The 18,838-nt window shown below is 54.3% G+C and overlaps 2 protein-coding genes across 6 annotated transcripts in view; both read left to right on the top strand.

The window, feature by feature from the left end:
- The window catches only part of MKNK1 (MAPK interacting serine/threonine kinase 1), a 45,387-nt gene extending 38,385 nt beyond the window's left edge, over positions 1–7,002 (top strand). For 4 of the 5 annotated variants that reach the window (XM_040231250.1, XM_040231251.1, XM_040231252.1 and 1 more), the window contains 5 exons: positions 512–607; positions 2,103–2,297; positions 2,990–3,154; positions 4,313–4,356; positions 5,666–7,002. In XM_040231250.1, coding sequence (XP_040087184.1) covers positions 512–607; positions 2,103–2,297; positions 2,990–3,154; positions 4,313–4,356; positions 5,666–5,915 — 750 coding nt within the window. In that variant the 3' untranslated portion in view covers positions 5,916–7,002. The remainder of the gene's footprint in view (positions 1–511; positions 608–2,102; positions 2,298–2,989; positions 3,155–4,312; positions 4,357–5,665) is intronic. The other variant, XM_040231254.1, reaches the window with a different exon arrangement.
- Positions 7,003–13,115: 6,113 nt separating this feature from the next.
- On the top strand, positions 13,116–17,165 carry KNCN (kinocilin). Its single transcript, XM_040231255.1, has 3 exons — positions 13,116–13,266; positions 15,057–15,131; positions 17,086–17,165. Exons 1-3 carry the CDS (start codon positions 13,116–13,118, stop codon positions 17,163–17,165), a joined length of 306 nt encoding a protein of 101 aa, XP_040087189.1.
- The last annotated feature ends 1,673 nt before the right edge of the window (positions 17,166–18,838 follow it).

Raw genomic sequence — 18,838 nt, forward strand, 5'->3', positions numbered from 1 at the left:
GCCCTCCCAGCCTGAGGGATTTCCTGGAACATAGAACTTTCAGTGCTTAAATCGACAAAGCCCCAAGCAAGCAAAACCTGGTCAGTCACCCCAAGCCACCTGAAGGGGTCAAGGGTTTTGTGCAAAACTCCTTTGCCCTGCAGTGAATGAGCTACAAGGGGTCATTCATACTTAGGGGACACATACTAAGTTCTCTTAACTTCTGAGTTGCAGCGTGCATTTTTGGCAGGAAGTCCATAGGTTTGCTCCTTGTCTTCTAGCAAGTTCACAACAGTGACCCCAGGTGGTACACTCATTTTCCCCGAGTCAGGAAGTAAGGAAAGAGCACGGGGAAGAGGACACCTTAGGACAGATGCTCAGGTGATTTCTAGTTCACTCAAGGAGGGGAAAATGAGCACCAGCTAAAGCTGGGCTCCGGCGTGGCGGCCGCGTGACTGTGTGCCCACATGCGCAGTCTTCTCATGCCCTTCAGTTGCTCCTCTGTAACTGTGCCTCCTGCTCTCCTTTTCAGGTGTCCCCGGTGAAGATCTGTGACTTTGACTTGGGCAGTGGGGTGAAACTGAACAACTCCTGCACCCCCATAACCACACCAGAGCTGACTACTCCAGTATGTATGGCCAGGCACTGTGCCCTCTCCTTCTGAGCTCCTGCCCCCAAAGCTCTGGAGACAGACTGAGGGCTGGGGAAGGGAAACCAAGGGTATCTACTGCTACCTGAGTTGCTTAGCCTGACTTCTTGTCTCGATAACCACCCCCAGCCCACTACCCCTCCCCTACTCGATGAAACTGACATTTGAGCTTTTAGGTTGGGGTGGGTCCACTGCTAATGAGGAGACCTGGCTGAATCCTGACCCCTGTCCCAGGTGACAGGCACTACTCCCAGGCCCACTCTTTTGCTCATGGGCGTGTGGACAGCTCCCATGCCCCCCGCAGAGTTGGGGCACGTCCACTTTGTGGTGAGGATGGGGAATGTCTCTGTGGTGTGATGAGAACTGAGAGGTCCAGGCTCTCTGCATGTTAGCCTGGCCAAGTTATCCTGTTGCATCTCTCACTTCCCATTTCCTCCCCAAATGGGCTGCTGGAAGCCATTTCTTCCTCAGACATCTCTTGTACATACTGGCTATACTCTAATTATTATATAATTCTTTTGAGATCTGCATGCTTCATAAGTGAGTTTTCCTAATAATGTTTTTTTAAGACTTGTGATTAAATATGCCCGTGTCTCATCCTAAGCAACATTATTAGAGATGTTTCTGTATTAGCTTCTACCACACTGAGGTACCCTATTTTCAAAGTCATTAACTCTAATTGCCAGTAACAAAGAAAACGTCCTTTCTGCACTCGCCATCTTCCCACCAAATTAGTTTTGTATGTTGGGAGTTGGGAGGAGGGTTGTCTCCCAGTGAGCCTGCAATAATGAAGAGGAGAGTAAAAGGAATTTATTTTGTTTTTATCAGCAGCTTTCTGTGCCAGGATGGGAGGAAGGAATCCTGGTTTCTTGTCCTAGTTTGCTACTGATGTGCTTGAACAAACCCCCATCCCATTCTAGTCCTTGGTTTCACCTCCATAATTGGGAGACCTGAGGAGATTGGCTTTGTTCTAAGAGCTCTCCTAGCTTTGATGGTGTCTTAATTCTAAATTCTTATAGAATGCTCAAAGCTAGCAGGGAGGTTTGGCAGGACTTCACTTTAAGAAATCCTTGCTTTATGGAATTGGCTGTCCTCTGAGAGCTGTGCTCCTGGAACATGGAAGTACCTGCTCACTGTGTCACTGTGTGCAGAGACCCAGTGCAGGGAGAAATGCCTGGAGCTTCTTGACCAAGGGTCTCTGCGTACTGCAGAAGGACCTGAGAAGATCAGAGGGGTGACCTGGAACCAACTGGGCTGTGGATCATGGATAATGCTAGGACTCAGATGTCAAATGTCCAGTGACCCAGCTTTTCTAAGTGCCTTGGTGGCACCTAGCAAGCTCTCTGGCTGACTTTCCTGACAGCTTCTTCCTCTGCAACTCCATCCTCTCACTCAAGTCCCACCATAGTCCTCTCCCTGGATTGAGCCCGTCTCTTCTCTGCCATTCCCCCTACCCCTTGTCTGGCCCCCACAGTGCGGCTCTGCAGAATACATGGCCCCCGAGGTGGTGGAGGTCTTCACGGACGAGGCCACTTTTTACGACAAGCGCTGTGACCTGTGGAGCCTGGGCGTGGTCCTCTACATCATGCTGAGTGGCTACCCGCCCTTTGTGGGTCACTGTGGGGCCGACTGTGGCTGGGACCGAGGAGAGGTCTGCACAGTGTGCCAGGTGAGCCCAGGGCCCGCTGTGGGGTCAGGTGGTTGTGGGAGGCCAAGCAGGACAGGGCTCACTGCTTGTGCCTGATCTGGAAAGGGGTGGATTGTGTCCTGTCCCTCTCTGGCCAAGGGCAGCCACCAGAGATGAGAGATGGAGATGGAGATGGATGAGCCTGAGATGGAGATAATGAGGCCCTCAGCCATTGAGCAAGGAGTTCAGGGGAGGTTGTTAGAGAAGATCACTCCTGAGCTGAGTGAGTCTTAGAGGCAGAGTGTGGTCCCAGGGGAGGAGAGGCACAAAATGCAAGTAGAAGGAACAAGTCAATTGAAGACAGAAGGTTTGCAACAGCTGCGTATGTTGAGGGAGGAGGAGGATGGATAAGGATGCTGGTGGGGGAGATGAGCCCAGGCACCTGGATGGAGGGCTAAGGAATTGGGCGTTATTCTCTAGTTGCTCATTCCTCACTGGCCTCCCACCTGGCCGTCCACGTAGTATAGCCTTCCCACCCACCCAGGGTGTTCTGTGCAGTTTGACAATTCAGGGGAGGGGAGGGGTTGGGGGAAGGAGCCCTGGTCTGGGAAATACGCAGGCCACCAGCTGCACCTGCAGCTGAGGGCGATTGGATCCATGTGATCAGACCATGACAGGTACACCCTGCCCATCCCTTGGCTGGTGTGGCCTCAGGAGGAATCTTCTTTACCTAGAACAAGCTGTTTGAGAGCATCCAGAAAGGCAAGTATGAGTTTCCTGACAAGGACTGGGCTCACATCTCCAGTGGGGCCAAAGACCTCATCTCCAAGCTCCTGGTCCGAGATGCGAAGCAGAGACTGAGCGCTGCCCAAGTTCTGCAGCACCCATGGGTGCAGGGGGTGAGTTACCCAGGAAGAGGGCATCCGCCTCTTCAGGCCTGCGGCAAAACCAAGAGGAAACTCTCACATCCCGGTGGCTGACCTCAGCTGAGGGGAGTCGGATGGCAGCTTCATCCCCTGTGCATAGCGAACTGAACTGACCTCTGACCTCACCCCATGCTGACCCCTTACAGATATCACTGACTTGGATCTAACCTTGGCCACACACTAAGCCCCTAGGTGACCCATGTGTCTCTGGAATGGACAGAAGCCTCTGGGAGATTCGCCTCATGCCTCCCACCCTTGGCAGAGGCACACAGCCCAGGGAGCAGCCTGGCTGGGAGCACCGCCACTTACCCAGAAATGCCACTACCTGAGAGTGTGCAGAAGCAGGGCCTAGCCACCCTGCTTGCTGTGCGGCTGCACTGGGGGCTCATAACTTCTCCTCCTGGTGCTGGGGTCTGGCTGCAGCTTTCCTGAAAGGCACATGCTGCTGTTTTCCCCAAGGAAGGGTCCAAGTTTTCACTCGAAAACATTGTTAGCATCCTCTTCAGTTAATCATGATAGCAGACCCTGCCCCTCCAAGGGGTCTGCCAGACCTCCTGTGGTCTTACTGTCTCGTTGGTCGGCCAGGCCCTTGACACTGGGGCTGGTTGCCAGCCCCAGTTACAAGTGGGGATCCAATCCGTGGGTCTCCAAGTGGGTAATTCCCAGCCACCCAAGACCTGCTGTCTATACTGAGCATCTGCCACGTGACAGGCTCTGGCAGTAGTGGGAGGAGCAGGACCAGGGTCCTGTCTTCATGTTCTGATGGGGAGAGGGAACCAAGGGGACATGAGGATAGGATGGCAAATGCTTATCTAAAGTACTCAGGCCACCACAGGGCAAGGACCCACCTCTGCTTGGGACAGGGGTTGGGGGTCAGCAGGACAAGGGGAATGTCTCACAGGGACATGACGCTGGAGCTGGGGTCTCAGAGGGTGATTAGGACTTCACCAGGGAGAGCGAGGGCTCTCCACGCAGAGGCAGCTGGGTTGGGTGCTGTACCTTGCTTGCTGTCTCCTTGGAAGGTCTGACTCTGCCAGCATGCCTGGGCAAGGCCCTTCTGCTGGCTTGGGTAGGGGCCGCTCTTGAAAGAGGGAGCAGCGCTTACCCACACACTTGTCCTTCCCGTTCTAGCAAGCTCCAGAAAGGGGACTCCCCACGCCGCAAGTCCTCCAGAGGTAAATGCTCCTGTCACACTCAACTCTCTTCCTCATTTGGCTTCAACTTGCCCTTCAAGCTCTCAGCCATGCTGGGGCCAAGGTGGGGGACGTGGAGCCCATCTCTAAGCTCAGATGTCTGGCCTCCCTCTTCCCGCTTCTCTTCCTGTCTCCCTCTACAGTAAATCTGCTCACTCTCCTCTCTTCTTCCGCCTGGTTTCCCCTGCCCCAGCATCTTTAAGATCCCTCGCTAGGCTGTTTGCAGAAGAAAACCCTGTTTTGTGGATCCTCATGAATCGTAACTGGAAATCACTATTTACAGCCCAAAGCACACCAAGGTTTCCTTCTACTGCAGGGGGCTGTTAAAAGTAGCGGAAATCCGGGGCCCTGTAAGGCAGAGGGACCAAGAGTCATATACACTACTAGACAGACAATAATAACAGCCACTGTATAAGAAATACCACCCACCAGGTTTTGTACTAAGGGCTTTACATGTGTTGTATCCCATAAGCTTTACAATACATTTAAAAGAGGGATGTTCCTATTGCTCCATTTTATAGATGAGAAAACTGAGGAATAGAAGTTAACTTAAGGGTGCAGTCCATAGGGCTGCCAAGAGTCAGACATGACTGAGCACACACGCATACACCCAGTAGCCTAGGGAGTGAGACTTGGAACCAGACCTGTTTGACTCTAGTGCCTTTTACACCAGATCGTGTTCCCAGTGAGCACTCCCTACTCCTCAAGAGCCAAGGCTAAAGACTCTGGGAGCCAACCTCCTGGCCAGTTTCCCTGAATAAACAGGGAAGTCTTACAGTTTATAGTCACAAATATCTGAGTCCAACTTGGGTTCCTCCCTGACTCTGTAGAGCTGCATCCAGAATCTTTGAGGCTCCAAACCTCAGGTCCACCTTAGAATACTGATTCAGCAAACCCAGAGCTGGGTTCTGGGACTCAGACGTAAAGACACAGGCCCTGCTCTTAGAGTCCCCTGTCCTGACGGAGAGGGATGTATGTGGGTAAGTTTCATGTGCCATGGCCCTTCCTCTGGTGGAGCTGTGTGCAGAGCCCTGAGAGCTCAGAAGAGGGGGCTCTGGATAGAAGGGAGCATTAGTCCCAACTCTTAAGTCCAGAGACTGTCCTTGAGGCTCAAAGCCTTTCTAGCCCCAGTGAGTCAGACTCTAAATCCATGCAAGATTCTCTTTGGGGAGAGCAACCTGTGCCGATTCGGAAAAGTCCAGTGGGAGCACAGAACTGCAGCCGCTGGGGCGGGTGACCCCACTGAACCCTGCCTCCCTCTCTTCCGTGCTCCCCTTCCCCATCCCTGCAGGAATAGCAGCACAATGGACCTAACGCTCTTCGCAGCTGAGGCCATCGCCCTTAACCGCCAGCTGTCTCAGCACGAGGAGAACGAGCAGAACAAGCTGGCCCAGGAGTCTGAGGCGCTGGCTGAGGGCCTCTGCTCTGTGAAGCTCTCCCCTCCCTCCAAGTCCCGCCTGGCCCGACGGAGGGCACTGGCCCAGGCAGGTCGCAGCGGAGACGCGCCGCCCAGCCCGACACCCACAATGCCAGCGCCCTGACCCACTCTGGGCCCCAGGCCTGTCCAGGCCCTGCCACCCTGGAAACCTGAGAGGCCTGCTGTGTAGCTCCGTCCAGGCCTTTTCCTCCACGAAGGCTCTCATCCTCCTGTCCCCAGAGTCCTCAAGGAAAAAGCTTTTTCCAAAGGTAGGGGGGAGGGTCATCTTTGAAAAGGAAAGCAATCACTTGTCACTTTGCATAATGGCCTGCGGCAGGGACGTCTCTTTACTGGGCTCCTGCCCACCTGCTCACGTGCCCCTGGATGGAGGATCCAGCCCACTCTCAGCACCAGGCAGCTGTAGGGCTGGGGCTGCGGCCTTCAGGGAGCCAGCCTTGAGAAGTGCCCATTGACAGAGGCTCTTCCCTCTCGCTGCACTGTCACCCCCTCTGGCGGTCCTTCCACCTTCCTGTGTCCTCCAGACGTCCTCCCCCATGGCTAAGCGAAGCCATCCCCTCAATTCAGGAAGCCAGATCAGCCTTCCAGTGGATGGCGCAGAGAAGCACATAATCTTTCTTTGCCGTGACCGAAATATGTCCCTCATTTATCGTCCTCTTCCTTGTTTGGGATTGCTGCTAAAGTCAGTATTATTTTGTTTTTAAAGATGCATTTTTTGTTTGTTTGTTTTTAACCACACTCTTCCAGCAGAGATGAGACTTTTAACTCCCCCTATGAGCCCATGGACTTTCCAGAGCTCTTAGGGCTCACACTTCTCTCCTGAATGTCCATGCATTTGGAAGATGTTAATCAGCTATTTCTGTTACTCTTAACTGGTTTTAAGCTGTTCAGACAATGAGTGACTTAGAGACCAGTGTGTCTGCTGCTTCCTCCCTCGGGCCTGTTGCAGAAGGCAGTGCAGGTCTGGGGCAGTGAGGAGCTCTGTGCCCGATGTGGTACGAGTCTGGAGGCTGCGCGGCCACCCAGGCTGGAGCCATGTGGTGTCCACTGCTGGTGAGCACAGGGGCATATCCAGCATCAGCTAGCTGAGCCTCTTAGTCACCCAAGAAAACTGATTTGCATACGTCAGATGTTTATACGGTGCAAGGACACATTGCACTTATTTTAATAAAACTGTTTTCAATTCTGGTGTCTTCCTGGTGGTCCTTTTCTTCCCCTGCAGTCCTGAAGAGGAGAGGAGACAGGCCTTCTGGAGAGGGGTTGAGTCTAGCCGAGGGGGTGGGGTGCCTCTTGTCAGGACACCTAAATACAGCACTTCATTGGATCCATGACACAAGGTGAAGGAGAGATCATTGCTTCTCTTTTTCAGGTGAGGAAATGAAATTCACCTACCATCTGTCAATCTCTTACTCTGCGCCAGGACCCAGAGAGAAGTAGGAAGCAGCCTCTGCCTTTTAGGATCTCCCATCGGGTGGAAGAGGCTGTGTCAGCAGCCTTCACACAAGCTAACCTTAAAGAGCTCTTCAACGGGTGTACCCTGTCCCCAGCCCAGCCCACCCACCCAAGCAGAGCAGAGTCCCCTCTGTCTAAAGCAGCACTGAGCCTTCCTCGAGGCTCCAGTGTGTGCCCAGGACTGTTTGTCCTCCCAGAGTTGGCAACAAAGAAAAAGCATCTCCATCCACATGTTTGTCGAGCAGAGGGCTTCCATGCCCGTTGCCCTAGTAATCCTCAGAACCAGACTCAGAGGGCTGTTTGGGAAGGGCCTTTAGAAATTCCCAAGGAGGAACTTGTCTGGCGGTCCAGTGGTTGAGAATCTGCCTTGCAGTGCAGGGGATGTGAATTTGATCCCTAGTCAGGGAACTAGGATCCCACATGCTGAAGAGCAGCCAAGCCTACCTGCCACAACTACGGAGCCCAGGTGCTCCTGACCATGGGCCACAGCCAGCGAGCCTATGTGCCACAAGAGGTCTGCATGATGCAACGAAAAACTGACCCAGCCAAAGAAATAATTTAAAAATTTTTTTTTAACATTTAAAGGTACAAATTTTCAAAAAAAGAAATTCCCAAGGAGGTGACAGAGGGAGGTCCGAGTGTCAGGCAGTCAACTGGGCTCTGCTGCTAGCTCTTCTCCCTGGGAGAGCGGAAAGCCAAGACGGGGTGCCCTGCTTTGGCTGTGGGGCGAGTCATGGGCCAGGCTGCCAGCTGTTCTGCACTGTAAACCCTCTGTGGTGACGAGGACGTACTTTCTGATGATGGTCATTTCTTTACAGGAACTTTTGCCATCCTTGCATCCCTTCATCTACCCAATGTGGGATTGGCTGGATAAACAGGCCTACAGACTCTTGAGCCTTTTGACCCTGTCTCCCTGTCCCTGGGGACTGGGAACCAGGGTGTGAGTCTTGTCTCTAGACTCCAACCCCACTCTGGTCAATCCTCCAGGTTGGCCCAGCAGGGTGTCACTTACGGGAGCTTCCTGGACCAAGTATTCCCCCATCCTACCCACTGGGTGCACCTGGAAAGGTCTCTCTTGCCCATGGCTCTGCTCTCCCAACCACTGTGCCTGCTTCGGTCTTGCTGGCATTATCATGCACTTACTGCTATTTTATGGCGCTTAGCATGAAAAACCAAGCAGAGCAAGGAAAAAAGGAAAACCAACTTGCCCACAGCTGTGGAGCTAGGAAGGTAGAAGTGGAATTTTCCCCACAGACCTGATGCCCAGAGCTGTGCTGCCTGGGTTCAGATCCCAGCTGTTTCACTTACTGGCCTTGGGCAAGTTACTTAATTCTCCAAGGGTCTCAGTTTCTTAAACCAGAAACTGAGGAAGCTAATGCTTATCTCATGGTGCTGTTGTGAAGTTACAAATTAATAAATGTATTTAGAGCAGTTCCAGGCACACATAGTACATGCTCAGTAAATATTAGCTGTGATTGCTGTTGTTTAGTTGTTAAGTCGTGTTCAGCTCTTTTGCAACCCCCTGGACTGTAGCCCACATCTCTCCATGGATTTCCCAGGCAGGAATACTGGAGTGGGTTGCCATTTCCCTTCTCCAGAGGATCTTCCCAATGCAGGGATTGAACCTACCTCTCCTGCACTGGCAGGCAGATTCTTTAACTCTGAGCCACCAGGGAAGCCTGTTAGCTGTGATAGTTGTCGTTATTACTGTCTCCTGGGCCAGAATTGCTCAACTGGACCCCAGTGATGAAGATGAGAAAAGCTTCTTGTGTGGGTGGAGATGGGTCTGGGCTTTCCACATGGGGCTGACCTCTGGCCCTTTGTGGGATTCTCCTGCTGACATTCTGCTCTGTCCCTCTGAGCCAGGGTCCCTGTCCCCAAAAGGCAGCTGTTATGCCAGGGGAAGAGCCGGGGAGGGGGCCAGGGGCCCTGGGCTCTAGTCCTTCCTTTGTCACTTCGCTGGTGACTTTGGGAAGTCTGTCCTTTCTGGGGACCAGGCCCTGTGCCTGGCTGTGCTGGGGCAAGGCAGACATGCTAAGTGAGGCTCTGGAAGCTGGAACTGTGACAGTCAGTGTTCCAGCTCGATGCTCACGTGCTGGCTGCCCTTAGGAGAAGGTGGGAATGCCCCAGACTCAGGCTGGCAGTCCTCACCCCCAGCCCGTCCTGATTCTCAAGGACGCTGAGCACTCCTGTCTGAGCTCCATGGGGGGTCAGGGACAATGCTGGAGTCTTTCTCCCTCTGAGGGTCCACCTGCCTGAGCTCTGAGGGCCCCTCCTCCCTCCTGGCTGACTGCCCCTCGCCAGCTCCAGCTCAGTGATCAGCAGTGCCTTGGTCCCATGCCAGCTGCTCCAGCTGCTGAGGTCTGAGGGGAGAAGTGAGAAGCAAGGTCCCCCCCACGGCTGGCACTTGTTGCCATGGTAGCAGTTGCCTTGGAAGCCGCTTCCCCGACTTCAGCTTCTGAACAGTCCGGGAAAGCTGCCCATCCCCCAGGGGATCAGTGAATTAATCACACTCCTTTCCAGGTTCCTTAGCCCTCAAGGAAAATAAACAGAACTCAACGAAACTGACGTCTTTTCACCCACCCTTCCTCCCCGCCCCATGCCACTCTTGGACTTCATGCTTCTGGGAAGAAAAGAGCACAGACAGGCCCCCTCCAACTCTAGCCTGAGAAAAAGAGATTTTCTGACAGAATTCAGTGGTAACCCAAGGCCCAGCAACACTCTGGATCCAGGGGCCTGGAGGATCCAGGCTTCAGGAGGCGGGGTGGTTCTGAGCTTAGGGGTGAGGAAATGTGGGGTGGTCAGGCTCTAGAGCCTTGGGCTTCCATCTCATTTACGTTGGGCTTCCATCTCATTGTGACAGCAAGTGCATCACAACTTGCAAGCATACATTTGCTTTTTCAGAGCTGGTACGGCCAAAATTGCTGCAGGAAAAAATTAGCAAGTCTCCCATCTCTCCATCTGTAATCAGTCCTGGAGAAGGGAATGGCAAACCATTTCAGCATTCTTGCCTTGAGAACCCCATGAACATTGTGAATAAATAGGAGAGGTCACAAATTTGCAGTGGCCTTTAGTGACGCTCCTGTCACGAGGGAACCATCCAGGACTTGGCCTGATTCTTCTGAACACAATGTCTCCCTCTGATGGTGGGGTTGCCAATTCATCCCCCCTCAGAGAAGACAATTTAGAAATGTGCTGGCCCCCTTCCCAACTGAGCGGGGAAGCTGGATGCCAGAACCCATCGTGGACTCGGGCTGTCCGTCCACCTCCCCATGTCTCAGTGCCCCCATCTGTTCTGGAGGGGAGCTGGGAGGTTCTGTGATCTTGTCGCTAAGGATGGCTCTGTGTTTCTCTCCTCCACAGTCTCTGCTCTGCCTCTCTGCCCGGAGGGATGTACATTGTCAAAGAAAATCTCTAATTTAGAACTTGTCTCCAGTTTTTGTAGATCAGAGTGTTCTGGAATCAGAAAATCACAATGCACAGGCACCCCCGACCCCCCTGCCATCCTCATCCCCATTCGCCAGATGAGCAAGGCGAGGCCCACAGTGCGAGGTTCCCACCTCAGAGACGTGGAACCAGAGCGCTGTCTGCTGATGGCGTGCACGCATCACCCTCAGCCTGACAATGGGAGAAGAGCCGGACAGGCCTCGCCCAGCCAGAGTTATGAAAACTCTTAATGGGGGCCCAGGGCGTTGTATGAGGTGCTTGGATTCCCAAAGCTTGATGTCTCAGGAACACATATTCATGGACAATTATTTTGATGGCTCTTTCTAAAACTAGTCAGTGGGAGATCAATGATGTGTGACAGAGACAGGGCTGTCATTTGACGCCTAATTAGAAGAGTAATCGGACCTCATCCTGGCGAGAGGCACGGGGGATGCTGGCAGCTGCAGCTGTGGCTGGAGATACCCAGCCCCAGGGGCCTCCCCAAATGAGGGCCAGGAACATGGCTCAAGGACCCCTCAGTGCTCTGCGGTCAGCCCTCCTTTCTCCAGACCCTTGAGTTCACACCTGCCCTGCCGAGGTCTCACTCCAGCTTCCTGGCGGGGCCTTCTCTCAGCTGAAGCTCAGTCAGATGACCTTGGTCTTCCCAGGCTTCTATCCCCACCAGGAAAGCCTCCAGTTAAAGACAGAGCTCCCATGGTGCCCACGATCAATCTGAGATGGTTGTGCAGGTCTGAGACCTCCCTGAGCAATGTCCTTGTCCCGAAGCCCACGCCAGGTGCCCTCTAGCCATTTGGTGGCGCTCAGTCCCTGAACCTGCCCTCAAGGGGCTCACAGTCTACAGAAGAGACAGAGAATAGGGACAGGCGGCCAGCACCTCAACATGGTGCCGTGACCACCCAGCTGCCGTCAGGAATGGCTCCTCAGAGCTGGGGCTGCCCAAGCAGGGTCCTGCAGGATGAGGGGTCACCAGGCGGTGGGAGCCATGCATACACTCAGCAGAAGGGCCACAGAGGAGAAGGCGGACAGGGGCTGTGGAGGCAGGAGGAGGCCAGAGACCTTGGGTGTGGCTATGTCAGCTGGTAGACATGGAGGGGAGAGACAGGTGATCCAAAGAGAGGCCGCTGGGGCTGGTGATGGGACCCCAGGAGCTGTGGTGATCCATAAAGGGCCAGAGAATGCAGGTAGTGCTGAGGGCTGGCCCAGGGTACGGGACAGGGCTGGGCCGGGCTGGGGTGGGTTACCGCTGCCCGATCTTCACTTGGTTGGATCCTGCAAGTAGGTCAGACAGGCTGGACAGAGCTCAGCCTGGAGGTCAGGAAGCGCCAGCCTCGTGCCAATCTCCAGATCCCGGCTGCTAATAACCTGGCCCCTGCCAACCCTTCCTCCCAACCCTGGCCCCTAGTCTGCGTGTGTCCTCCCACCCTGCCCCCACCACTGTTCCTTCCTGTTAGCCTCCCCACCAAGGACCCCAAGGGGAGCTGAAGGGGCTCCCCTTCTCAGCCCTCTGCAACTAAAAGGGAACCTTCTTGAGGAGAAGACACTGTCCTCACCCTGCCTGGGGCCCAGAGAGGGCCAAGGTGGGGGTAAAGAGTGGACGTGGAAGGACCCTCCCCCTCTCCTCCTCCTGGCCCTGTTGCCGTTCCTGTCTGTCTCTTGAGCCTCATCCAGGTCTCCTTCCAGGTCCCTGTCTCCAAGTCCCCAAGCAGGGGCCTTGGGTTCACCTCCAACCAAAGGAGCAGCAGAGGGGGTCCTGAGCATGTGGCCAGGAGTCCTCACATCTCTGGCTGCCGAGCCCCATATGAAGCCACCGGCTCATCCGGCCCCTTCCAGCACCCACAGTGGAACCTGGGCTGACTGCCCTCATGGGCCTGTGGGCAGCAACTCACATTGCAACCTCATGAATAACTCAGCACCTCCTGCTGCCTACATCTCTGAGGAAGCCTGGTCCTCTGGACCCCCTCCCCCTTGCAACCATTGCTTTAAACTTTAATAGGCTGAAACTCAGTGGCAGCCGAGCAGGCTCCAGGGACCTGGGGCAGGATGTCCTGGGCAGGGGAACTCAGACTGCCCCGGGGCACAGGCCCAGCTCTCCAGAGCTCTGGCAGCCAAGGCCGGATGTGGTCAGGCAGGCATCCTGAGAGTGGCTTCCAGCTTCAGGGGCCTATAGGGAAGGAAGAGTAAGCTGGGGTGACCTGGGAGAGATCCTCGCTCAAGGTGGAGCCCCAGAGACTGTAGTGGGATAGGGTTGCAGATAAACCCAAAGGTTAGCAGCCCAGAATCTTACTGCCCAGAGACTCTCTTCCTGAAGGTGAAGCTCCAGCAAGGAGACATCCAAGAGGACCAAGACCTCCAGAGCTGTTTCAGGGACAGGCTCCACTGGTGGAGGAAGTGCCCTGGGTAGGCCTGCATGGACATCCCCATCAGCAGCAGAGACTTCCGCTGCCTGCAGCTGGCCTGTGTGGCCCTTGGCCTGGTGGCCGGCAGCATCATCATCGGCGTCTCCATCTCCAAAGCTGCAGCTGCCGTGGGCGGGATCTTTATTGGCGCTGCTGGTCTGGGTGAGAAGGTGCTGGGCTCAGAGAGGGAGCTGGGGTGGGGGGTGGGGAGAGGGGACCACGGCCAGGTGAACAAGAAGTGGAGGGAAGAGCTGGGTCATCAGGAATCAGCTGGGGGAGATAGAAGTTGGAGGTGTGAGCAAGGCAGCCATCAGGGGTACAGGGAGGGAGAGGGAGGCTGGGGTGAGATTCCCATAGCACACTGCAGGGGTGAGAAGGCATCGAGCAGGAGCTGCTGAACACTGCTCTCGGGCACTCCCGCTCCGGCTCCCCGGTCCCAAGCCCTGGGCTCTTGACTTAGTGTTAGGACTCATAAGCTTGTTCCGGATGAGTTGGTAGGGGCTGGGTAGAGAAGGACAGAGTTCTCTGTGGGACCCACCTTGAGCCCCGACAGGATCCAGCTCAGACAAAGGGTTTCCTCTTCTTTCCCAGAATGTTGCCATAGCAGATCTGTCTATCCAGGCATCTGTCTGTCTGTCCAGACCAGGCCCACTGATAGCCCCACAGTGGTGCTAGGTACATCCCACATCCCCTCCACCATCCTGGGCATGGGCAGAACCAGAAGCACCAGGTCAGTGGGCTCTGGTATCTGCACCTGTGAACTCAGGCCAGGGGCCAAACCCTTGGGAATGACAGAGACCCATTCTTCCACTACCCCCTTCCAGCTCACTGAGGAGCCTCCAGTCCTGCCCTTGGGAGCCCTAGGGGAGGGTGGGGAGTCAGAGCTGGGGGGTGCCAATGGGCCCATTTCCAGCTGCAGAGGAAGGAAGAAACCAACCTGCCATCGCCTGGGCAGGGTGGAGCCAGGAGCCTGGGCCTTCACAGCCAGTAACCCCTTCCCCGAAAGGCACTGCTCCGCACCCCCTCCTGGGGCTGGGTGTTGGGGAATGCCCCCCACCAGCGCACACACTCACAGGCTACATTCACACACCCATAGTCCCAACTCTGCCCACTCATGCTGCTCCCACGCACACCCACAGCCCAGCCCCAGCTTCATACAGCTCACCCTAAACAGGCTCCCTCCTCACCATGGAACCCCTCCGTGTCTCTCTTCTTAGGGCTCCTCATCTTGGCCTACCCTTTCCTGAAGTCTCGGTTCAACCTGGACCACATCCTGCCCACGATAGGTGAGTCCTCTCCCCCATCCCCACCGCCGCCAAGAACTGCCTGGACCCTCTGTGTGTAAGTCTGCAGCCCACTGTGCAGTGCAGCCAAGCCCACATGTGTGACTGTACTGGCTGCGTGTGTTAGAGATGCTGTGTGTGTGTGTGTGCGTGTGTGTTGTGTAGGCATTGCTGTGACTGCACACAGACTCCAGTCTTCCACTAAGTCCCTGAACCGGCTCAGAGCACCTAGAACCCCCACCTCACCTGATCAGTTCTTCTTCCCCAAAGCCTCTGAGATCTCCAGATAACCCTACTTCATCCCTGAGCTTCCATAAAGACCCTCTAGCTCCCCTGAGACCTCAGGACCCTGGATAGCTCCTCATCTCATCTCAGCTCCTCACATAGGTGCTCCTATCTCCATCAGCCCTATACATTTACCCCCAGTTCTCCCCAGGACCCCCACCTCCTTAAATATCTGCTGTCTTCTCCTTCAAGGGCCCATTTCTTCCACCTTTGTTCCCCTCCCCAAATCTGCGCAGATCATGTGGGAGACGTAAAGGAAGTAGTGGAGCAAAGACAGCAGCCAGGATGGGGAGTAGACAACCGGAAGGACTTCCCTTCCCACAGCTGGACTTGATTTGAGGATGGCTCAGTAACCACAGGGCTTGTGGTGCTCTCATCCTACAGGGAGCCTGAGAATCCACCCCCAGCCAGGGGCAGACCATGGGGAGGGAAGAGCCAGCGCCAATGGAAATAAAGAGGGTAAGTTCCAGAAATTCCAGAGTCTATCTTCCATCTTCCCCTCTGGGTACACAGCCCAGAGAAGCCACCTTTACGGAAGTGCAAAGAGGGCTTCTCCAGTCACAGGGAGCCAGAAGTGTTGCATAGCTCTTCCACGAGCTTAGTCAAAACGCGTCTTGCTCCCAGCGGAGCTCGGCCCCTCTGGTCCCCAAGGTTTCTCTGTCAGGCCCAGTATAGCACCACACTGCCCTCCCTCCCCCAGCCCAAAGCGCAGTTATTTTCTCACTCTCCTCTCCCATAGTGGAATCCCACTCTCAGAGCTGGTACCCGAAACTGGGCATCTCCTTCCTCCTCCATACCGCCACACTGGAAAATTCCAGGGCAAGAGTTTCTCAAAGGTGCCCCTGCCCCCAATGTCTGCCGCCCATAGTGGAATGCTGAGCACTCAGCAAAAGGTCCCATCCCAGACGCTGTTCCAGGCACTCTCCATATGTTGATTTGTTTCATTCTCAGAACAGCCGTATGAGGCAGGTACTATAATTGGCCCCACTTTATATAATGCGGCAACTGAGGCCCAAATTGCCAACATCTGTTGGATCATTGAAAAAGCAAGAAAGTTCCACAAAAACATCTACTTCTGCTTTATTGACTATGCCAAAGACTATGACTGTGTGGATCACAACAAACTGTGGAAAACTCTTAAAGAGATGGGAATACCAGACCACCTTACCTTGCCTCCTAAGATATCTGTATGCAGGTCAAGAAGCAACAGTTAGAACTGGACATGGAACAACAGACTGGTTCCAAATTGTGAAAGGAGTACATCAAGGCTGTATATTGTCACTCTGCTTATTTAACTTATATGCAGAATACCTCATGCAAAATGCCTGGCTGGATGAAGCACAAACTGGAATCAGGATTGCCGGGAGAAATATCAATAACCTCAGATATGCAGATGATACCACCCTTATGGCAGAAAGCGAAGAAGAACTAAAGAGCCTCTTGATGAAAGTGAAAGAGAAGAGTGAAAAAGTTGGCTTAAAACTCAACATTCAAAAAACTAAGATCACGGCACCCGGTCCCATCACTTCATGGCAAATAGATTGCAAAACAATGGAAACAGTGAGAAACTTTATTTTGGGGGGCTCCAAAATCACTGCAGATGGTGACTGAAGCCATGAAATTAAAAGACGCTTACTCCTTGGAAGAAAAGTTATGACCAACCTAGATATCATATTAAAAAGCCAGAGACATTACTTTGCTGACAAAGGTCCATCTAGTCAAAGCTATGGTTTTTCCAGTGGTCATGTATGTGAGAGTTGGACTATAAAGAAAGCTGAGTGCCGAAGAATTGATACTTTTGAACTGTGGTGTTGGAGAAAACTCTTGATAATCCCTTGGACTGCAAGAAGATCCAACCAGTCCATCCTAAAGGAAATCAGTCCTGAATATTCATTGGAAGGACTGATGTCGAAGCTGAAACTCCAATCCTTTGGCCACCTGATGCAAATAACTGACTCATTGGAAAAGACCCTGATGCTGGCAAAAATTGAAGGCAGGAGAAGCAACAGAGGATGAGACGGCTGGATGGCATTACTGACTCGATGGCCATGAGCAAGCTCCGGGCGTTGGTGATGGACAGGGAAGCCTGGCGTGCTGCAGTCCATTGGGGTCGCAAAGAGTCTGACCTGACTGAGCAACTGAACTGAACTGACTGAGGCCCAGGGAGGTTATGAGACTCAACTGGGAAGTGATGGGGCCAGAAACCAGGCGTCAGCCCCCAGTCCTGCCTCTAACTCCCACACCATGTTGCTGTCCTGTTGAAGGGCCACTCTGGCCATCCATGTCTCTTTAAACCAGGCTGCCGCCCAAGACTCCCTCCCTCCCATTCTATCCCCTCTGACCCCAGGTCCCTCTGGGAGGCTCTGACCCAGGATCTGTCCACTCAGCCACCCTGTCCTGGTCTCTCCCACAGGAGCCCGTAGCAGCCTGTCCACCGTGAGCAGAACCCTGGAGAAGCTGAAGCCTGGGGGCCGGGGCACTGGGGAGGGCTGAGGCAGGGGCTGAGGGGTTGCCCCCTGCCCTGCGCTCTCTTCCCCCTGCTCCCCCAGTCTCAGAGCCTGGACCCGAACCTGAGAAGAACCAGCTCCTGGAGACGCCAGACCTGCATCCGCAAAAGCCATTGGAAATGGATTCCTGTGATGGGCAGGGCTGGGACCCAAGTGTCTCTAGTTTCAGAAGGCTCTTGACCTGGATCTTCTCTCTGAACGGCAGCTCAGCTTTCTTCCCTTTCTGATCTACTGACTGGCTTCTCTGGAATGTGGGGCCCAGTGATGCCCCAGTCCCTTGCTCCAGCCTGGCCAGGGAAGTGAGCTACAAGCCCTCAGGAACCACAGCTGGGTTCTGAGCCCTCAGTCCCAAAGGCCTAGCCCTGGGCCTCAAGAATTCACTGGCTGGATGGAGGGCCTGGACCAGACTCTTCTGAATATCAGAAGCTCTGAACCACTCCTCAGGGACAGGCCCCGAGCAGCAGTGAACCAGACAAGGGGCAGAGCCTGGAAAAACGAAATGGCCACTGCCTTGACAGGGGCCCAGGAGGCAAGGCCTGGAGGCTTTCAGAAGGAGGCAACTCCTGAGCTGAACCCTGTGCTGAGACTCCTGGGGTCTGACTCCACTGTTTAAGGCTTTTCAAGATCTGACTGCAGATAAGACCTCCAAGCCTTCCTCTCCTCCCCACCCTCTCACTGCTCCTGAGCAACCTAAATGCATCCGAGCTGCCAAGCCCTGACGCTGCCAGGCCCTGGCCTGTGTTCTGGATGCCCCCTACTCGTGCCTCTTTGCCTATCAAAACTCCACCTCTGAAGGCCCCCTTCCAAGTGTCCCTCGACCACAATGCCCTCTACGTCCTCTTCCACCAGCCTCTGTCTCCCTCTCTCGACATGCTCCAGGCAGGTTGAAATCTCCTTTTTCACAAAAAAATTACTAATTTTGTGTAAACCTACTGCCTATTGCCCTTTTCCAGTTAGCATAAGCGTAGACAGTAAATGCTCAATAAATGTTGCTGCTGCTACTGCTGCGAAGTCATTCAGTCGTGTCTGACTCTGTGCGACCCCATAGATGGCAGCCCACCAGGCTCCGCCATCCCTGGGATTCTCCAGGCAAGAACACTGGAGTGGCTTTCATGCATTTCCTTCTCCAATGCATGAAAGTGAGAAGTGAAAGTGAAGTCGCTCAGTCATGTCCGACTCCTAGCCCCATTGACTACAGCCTACTAGGCTCCTCCGCCCATGGCAGTTTCCAGGCAAGAGTACTGGAATGGGTTGCCATTGCCTTCTCTGTAAACGTTAAATGGCTTCAATTTGATGGAGAAACATTTCCCTAGGCTATCCCTGGAAAGCCACTTCAGGCTCCACGTATTCATAGGGTTTGGGGCCAGGCAGACCTGACCAGGGTGCGACTGTGCAGAAAACACTGCTCCTCCCTCCCCACTGCTCCTCACATGCCTGTGCCCTCAAGGTGACCTCTGTGCAGACTTCTGCTCCATGTGGCTCCTGTCCTGGTTGGTGAGCAGAAGACAAGCTATGAGGAGTCTCATTCTCCAAGGATCACTGCAGATGACGCCTCCTCTTGGAAGCCTCCCCTGATTCTCTGTGCTCCATCACAGCCCACAGCACTCTGAGTGGCCTCTATTTCCCCCCTTCATGAAAGTAGGGAGCTGACAGCCAATA

Source organism: Oryx dammah, unplaced genomic scaffold, assembly GCF_014754425.2.
Source record: "Oryx dammah isolate SB20612 unplaced genomic scaffold, SCBI_Odam_1.1 HiC_scaffold_28, whole genome shotgun sequence".
Lineage (NCBI taxonomy): Eukaryota > Metazoa > Chordata > Mammalia > Artiodactyla > Bovidae > Oryx > Oryx dammah.